We start from the raw sequence: 7,702 nt of genomic DNA on the forward strand, positions 1-7,702 counted from the left end.
TACTCGTAAATTGCAATATAACGATCATGTATGTTATAAAGACAGTGATCTGATATGATTGTCTCATATTTTTTTGTTTTGTTTCCATATTTTTGTGTGTCAGTGATTGATGATATCTTAATATTTTAAAGTATACAGTAGACATGTCAGTAAAATGGATATTAAGCTGACATAAAAAAACGTTGTGCAAGCCAGCAGACGGCACACTGTATCACACCAATGTGTTATCGTAAGCGTCATTATTATAAGAACAAAAAAATTTCGACTTAACTCAATTTCACTCGGCATTAAATAGTAGGCAGCAGTAAGAACCGATCTGGATGTAATAAGAGATCCACCGCAGAAGGATACATAAGGATTTTTTTTTTTTTTTTTTTTTTTTTTTTTTTTTTTTTTTTTTTTTTTTTTATTTTTTTTTTTTTTTTTTTTTTATAGAATAGGAAGGCGGACGAGCATATGGGCCACCTGATGGTAAGTGGTCACCAACGCTCTTAGACATTAGCATTGTAAGAAATGTCAACCATCGCTTACATATCCAATGCGCCACCAACCTTGGGAACTAAGATTTTATGTCCCTTGTGCCTGTAATTACACTGGCTCACTCACCCTTCAAACCGGAACACAACAATATCAAGTATTGCTGTTTTGCGGTAGAATATCTGATGAGTGGGTGATACCTACCCAGACGAGCTTGCACAAAGCCCTACCACCAGTATTAGCCATAAAGGGGTAATCTTCTATATTAGCATCAGTTCCTCCAATAATACGCGGAGCAAGTGCATTTGGTGCCGATTCTTCAACTATAAGCGGAGCGAATGCGCTTGAAGCCGCTGTAAAAAGAAAAAAATAGTAGTTAGTATAAATTATATAATTTAATTAAATTAATATAATGCTCCTTTACCAGCTACATTATTACACAATGTACATTATTACAACACACACACACACAACTTACTCATACACACACTTCGACTCTACTCCAACTTCCAGACCCCGGGCTGCTACTGAGAATTTTCTGATAGAAAAACCCAATAACTTTTTATTGGCCCGACCTGGGAATTGAACCCAAGACCTCAGGGTCTGCGGCCTTATATCAAGCCACTAGACCAACGAGGCAGTCAGCCATATTAGTATAGATTTGTTATAAACCAAATATAAACGTTTTAAACCAAATAAAAACACCCATATATTCAGTAACAATTTATTTTTGTGTGTTGTTATTGTTGTGTGAAATGGTTGTACAGTTATTCCTCATTACTAAAATAAGGCCACATAGGATTACAATTTTATAATACGAAGCTTGAGAAAAAAATTAAAGTAAAGACATAGTATAAGTATTAATATTTACTACATTCTGGCTTAATATTAATGCGAGAAAATCATATGTATCCGGGCGCTATTTCGGCTCACATACTGGTGTAATTAAGCAGTAGTTTCAATTCACATAGAGTTCATAAGTGAATTCTATTTTTTTTATAATATTTCTGGTATTTCTAATTAATATGGAATTTAAATAAATTATAATGTTGAGTACATACATGGTTGATTGAAATTAAATAATTTACATACAGTACATTATTTAATTTCCAATCGCGGCGCCAATGAGAGCCAACAGTGTTATTACGAAAATTGTTTAATTTTAAAGTGTTTTTCTTTTCTAGCGACGTTATATATTGTTAATAATCTTCGTTTATCATTCATTCATCGATTAGCCTTAAAAGATAAAAGTATTATTAAATGAAAAGTTATCATTTATGTGATTTTTAAGATAAGGTCATGCCCGAATTAAAAATATGAAACTTTTGTTTTCTTTTCGCCCTCTGACAGTTTACAGTTCCAGGACAAACAAAGACTTATAAATTAAAATAGGACTATGCTGAAACCCGTTTTTAATTAGTTGTTATATTTATATATTTTTTAAACCTTTCTTCCTTCCTTCCTTGATTGGATATATGCTTTTTTTCTTACAAACACTATTTCAACATTTTTTCCGAACAAATTTCAACTCATTCCGTTCACCACTTGTAAGATGTTTTAACACATTAAAAATGTCGAAACACATTTTACATAGTTACAAAACCCATACATCATATGATTTATTGTGACTCATATTCTATTAGAATAATAAGTCTTATATGTGTCCAAAATGCTTATGGATATTATCAGCAATCACTAATATTTAACAGATTCGGTCAGTCTTATCTAAGCCGAACTGATCAATGACGTCAAGTTTTTTTTTAAATGCCTACATCGATTTAAAATTTAACACCAATTTTTATTATTAGACAGTTTTCAATACCGTTAAATATCATGAAAACTGTTCCATATATTAACTAATCACGCGATACTTGGAATTCTGGCGCATACTTGAAGATACAACAGCAACAACCCCATTGAGTCGCGATCCATTGCTAAGTAAGACTATTTAAGGTAACAAACTAATGTAATGTAGACAACATTATATTTCACAGTTGTAACGAAATGTCAGTAACATACATTATTTTCTAAAGCAAACGTCGTTAGCGTTTTAACAAATTATGTTACTCTGTACACAAATAGAATTACTACACTATATTTTATTACTAATTTATATAAAACTAATAAATATAATGAGCACATTTAAATATAGAAACTATTAATCCACGATATGTAGAAAAAAATAAAAACAAATACATATATGATAACTAGGTACAGTCCTGACTTCACACGCGTGAAATTGCGATATTGACTCATATTTTTAAAATGTTGAAATATATGTAAATACCTTTTGTAGTGCTATGATAAATGCAAACACACAGGATAAATATTTTTAATGTTGTTATCCTTTATTTTTATTAAACAGGTTTTGACCAGTGTGTCATATCAGTCGCTATACTTGTTCAATATGGCACTTTTGTAAATGTCGTCAGTAGTCTGTAGTATGTGTAGTTTCCAATGTTGGAGGCGAATTGACGAGCGGTGGTGACCACTTACTGTCACCTGACTCATTTGCCAGTCCATCTTTAAATAATAAAATAATAATATGTTCTAAGATAAGCTTACTATTAATTCTATGAAGATTGTCAACAGTTTTTTATTCAAAATCAATATACATAGACTGAATGTGACTTAACTTTTGAGCTCCTAAAAAACAGATAACAAATCATGTTATGTATTAAAATGATAATTGTTTGCATGAATAATATTTATCTGCCATTAAATATCACACAAGTGACAAACGTATCACAATTTAAATTATAATTCAGACAATTGGCTTGTCGAACTATATGTCTCACTATTCTCTCATCTACGTTTTTTTATCTAAGTGTTTTTAAATAGTAGATAACTTTCAATTGATATTCGAAAATTGCATATTACGATTGCGTATGTTATAAAGACAGTGAGCACACACACCGGTAACGACAAGTTTACGGTGAATATGCGCCAGACGGTGAAGTTAATTGGACCTAATTCTAAGAATTCCATTAAATCCATAATTTTATGCCGCAGTGCATAATCTGAAAAACAAAGTATATTTATAATATACATGGTCTATGAAATCTTTAAAATCATTCCTTTTTTTCCATGCGGATAACATTTATTTATTTAAGTAAAAAACGCCGCACCTTGTTCAGAACTCCGAGTTTCCGTGAAGTTGTTTTTATAACAGGCTCGATGTAATCCCTTGGACTAAGGTCGCTGCGAACGTCAATCCCCAGCATGGCGATTTTGCTTTGTATCACCAGCGGAGTACCACAGAGGGAGGGAAGAGGGGAAAATTATGACTTTTTCGCTGAGATGAGATGAGATGAGAGATGAGAGCGCATACCTGTGTTTTCTTGGCATTAAACTCAACAAGATTATCAGAGCCCCATTTGGCGATGAGCTCTAATGTCCTATCGAGTTCAATGACAAGATCCTTCCGCCTCTCCTCAATTTCCGCTCGCCCATTCCATCGGGACCGCTAGCTTTCCGTATATCAAGTGATTGCAGCTCCGCACGCACATCGCGTTGCCTGATTTTGATGTAGGGCATCGTGTGGCCACGTGAAGGTATTGTTGGTGGCAGCGCACTACAATCATCGATGACGGAATTGTCGGCAAAGAATTTAGCCAGGAGATCAGCTTGCTCTTGCGGACTGTGAGCTAGTGATCCGTCCGGATTTCTGAGCGGTGGCAGCGAAGGCTGGCAGAAATTGTTTTGCACAGACTTGGTCAGACGCCAAAAGTTACGGGAGCCCCTAGGATGCGAAATAAGGTCATGACAAATCTGTACAATGCGCTGTGCATCCGCTCTCGTGTATGCCTTTCTACAGGACTTGGAATTTTTATTGTAGTTTGCTTTCAGTGAGTCAATGTTAGATGCCCCGCTAATGCAGCCGTTGATCCACTCGCGATATGCCGCCTGCTTAGATGATACAGCATCGGCACATTCACGAGTGAAACAACGGTTACGCGTACCCCTACTGACGAGATCTGAGCTAGGAATGTAGTATTCCAATCTCAACATGAGCTGTCGGGTCATTCTCACTGAACCAACGTTCCTTCCAAGGGACCGACGCATAGTAATCGCGCATACCGTCCCAATCTGCCGACCTATAGAGCCAAACGCGACGTTTGCATACCGCTAGTGGCGGCAGCTTGGCCTGTGGCACTATGGTAGATATAAGGCTGTGATCCGAAGAGCCAAGTGGAGCCTGAACCACAACCTGATATTCTACCGGGTGAGAAGTCAGCAGAAGGTCCAGCAGAGAAGGTGCTTGCCCATCAATGTCTGGGATCCTGGTGGGCTGATGAACCAGTTGGGTCAAGTCATGTGTGAGAGCAAAAGCATGAGGAGTCCTTTCAGCATGGTCAGTTTTGAGGGATTTTAACCATGATTCGTGGTGAGCATTAAAATCCCCCAAAAACACCAATTCCGCGTTAGGAATCTGCTCTTGGGCAGCATCTGCCAGCCGACTAAGATGGTCAAATAATCGGCTTGTCTCCAAGTCACCATTGTGGGATCTGTAGAGGCACACGTAGACTCGACTCTGAAGAACCAGGTCCACACGTACCACCACATAGAGAAGGAGGGGTCATCCAAGCAGCGCAGTCGGTGACAGCAAACATCCGTCCTGACGAACAAGCATACTCCGGCTTTGGCTTTGAAGGATTCTTCAAGCGTGTAGCCGGGATAATTAAGATAGCTGGTATCGGCAGAACGGAGTATTTGTGTCTCCGTGAGAAACAACATTGCTGGCTGTGCTGTCTCGAGATGGTGGTGGACAGCGTTGAGTTTAGCGTGGAGTCCACGGATGTTAGAGAACTCGACCTCAAAAAGCGAGGGTATGGTGGGGGTGTGCACCGCTGTACGACCGTTATTTCTGTTTTCTTGCGCTACCATTTGGGAAAAAAAATTGAAAAGAGACGTGAAGCGAGCGACGTATTGCCACTATAGGGATGGGTAAAGTGTGGAGGCGTGTTTCCCCAAGTGGTTGCCAAAAGGAAAAATACACTGACCCGCCGGACGGAAGGGCCCCCGAACCCCCCCGGAAGTGGCCAATGGAAATGGAAGTGGAACAATGGTATTATATACATTGTTTGATTATAAAGCGTTGGCTTCTTTTCTAGCGACGTTTTATATTAAAAATAATCTTCGTTTATCATTCATTCATCGATTAGCCTCAAACGATAAAAGTATTATTGAATTACATTTTATCTGTGATTTGTTTCCTTTTAATATTACGCCAAGGTAGATCTAGATAAATTAATTAAATAAAAATAGACATGAAACTTAAAATTTTCTACTTTATATTATAAAACTTGTCCAATTTAATTTAATTTTAGTTCAGTTCTATAGCCGCATTGAAAAAAAGTTTAAATAAACTGTTTTAATAGTTTAAATTGTTATACTATCAAAAAAACCTATAAGCTTACGTCTTTATTGCTGTCATAGACTAGGCGATTGTTTTTTTTTTACACTTAATCAAAAGCGCATGTCTTGTCTACATCAAGAGAAATCTAATCATTTGAATTTTTTGATTGACATTTTGTTTTGTAGACGTATGAACATAAAATAAAATAAAAAATTGTTTTGTAAAATTCCGATTTCTCCTATATACTATCTAGCTGGCAGCTGGCATGTTAGAGAAGTTCAGGTAACAGCTTAGCTCAGTCGTAAATCATTATTACTATTCGTTGTTAAAAACGTGTAGGTCAACGAGTACTTAGCAGTGATTCAATTTATCTGTTTTAATAGAAGCGGGTAGTTGCTAATAAAGCAAAGGTCGTTCTGAACCGATTGGAAGGCAAGAAAGATACGCGATTGCATCCAGAGAGTTGTTGCAACGGTTCTGTGTAACTGTTAAAAATATATATATAACATATATTCTCTTATTATTTACTATTTTATACTCAATTTTGAATAAATTAATGTTTTCCTTAAATGCACACATTTTGTCGTATGTCGTGCACACACTTGTGCACTATAATATGTCTTTTTTTTTTCTCGCTGGAAAAACACATTTATGTGGGACTCGCCGGCGCTGAAGGCGCCGGAATACCCACTAAAAAACCAGCGGTACCCACTCCATCTTGTCGGGGGACGTCACGGGATCGCTTGTGCATACTACCGTGCCGTCCCGACGGTTGGCCCGCTTCTGCGGGCCTCCAAATCCTAGGGGGTACTCGGGGTACAGAGACCCCCAGGCCCCAGCGACACTCACGGCGGGAAGAGAAGATGCGCATAGCGCCGGCGTCTTCTCCCCGGTCTTCTTCGGCGAAGCGGGTCAGCGGAGGCACTCTCCTCGCGCTCCCGCTCCGCGGCCTCCTTCTGCGACATGACATTTTCGCAGAAGGAGACCATCTCCATCCAGCACCTTTCGCTACCAAGCAATATCACGCTCATGCCATTTATCACGCTCGGCAGCGAAAGGTCTCCGCCGATTAAAGTCGCCAGGGAAAGGCGCTGAGGCCCCCAAGCGGCACACTCCATCAGAGTGTGGCATGCCGTGTCCGTAGGCGCACCACACTCGTGGCAGAAGGGCGTTACCTCCCGCCTGACTATTCCGTGCAGGTACTTACCGAAGCACCCATGTCCAGTAAGCACCTGAGTCAATCTGAAGGTCAGTGTGCCGCCTTTTCTCGTTACCCAGCGACTCAAGTGGGGACGGATCGCCTCCACTGTCGCCAGGCCTGCTGCTGGGGACCTCAGATCCTCCTCCCATCTGCGAATCAGGGCTTGCTGGGCGAGAGTCCTGATTCGCAGCACCTCCTCCAACCCTGGACGGTCGCCACGCGACCTCACTTCCGCGAGCACCTCCGCCTGGAGCTCCCAAGGCGGATCGCCCGCGAGAAGTGTTGCCGCCGTCCACGACACCGTACGATATCCGCGTATCACCCTCACCGCTATGATTCTCTGCGGCCTTCGCAAGAGAACCTTGTTCCGAGCGGTGAGAGCGTCCACCCAGATGGGAGCACCGTACAGAGCCATGGACCGCACAACACCGGCGTATAATCGCCGGCATGGTGTTTCCGGCCCTTAAGCCGGCTTAAGCCGCCTTAAGCCGGCTCCTACCAAATGTAGGAACATTTGGTAGGAGCCGGCTTAAGGCGGCAGCAGCGTTGATGAGCTTCGGGCCAAGTTGGACAAAATGCTGCCCGAAGCTCCATCTTCCGTCCAGGGTCAGGCCCAGATACTTCATGTGGGCCTGCACCTTAATCACCGTCCCATGGACGGTGAT

At 40.3% G+C, this 7,702-nt stretch overlaps 1 protein-coding gene across 1 annotated transcript; it reads right to left on the bottom strand.

Annotated features, from left to right (window-relative positions):
- Positions 1 to 7,038: 7,038 nt before the first annotated feature.
- On the bottom strand, positions 7,039 to 7,702 carry LOC126775612 (uncharacterized; the record flags this gene model as incomplete). The annotated part of the gene is made up of 2 exons (XM_050497661.1): positions 7,039 to 7,499; positions 7,537 to 7,702. Coding segments are annotated over 2 exons (627 nt in total), but the record flags the coding sequence as incomplete, so codon positions are not given.

This window comes from Nymphalis io, chromosome 18, assembly GCF_905147045.1.
Source record: "Nymphalis io chromosome 18, ilAglIoxx1.1, whole genome shotgun sequence".
In the NCBI taxonomy this organism is placed as follows: domain Eukaryota; kingdom Metazoa; phylum Arthropoda; class Insecta; order Lepidoptera; family Nymphalidae; genus Nymphalis; species Nymphalis io.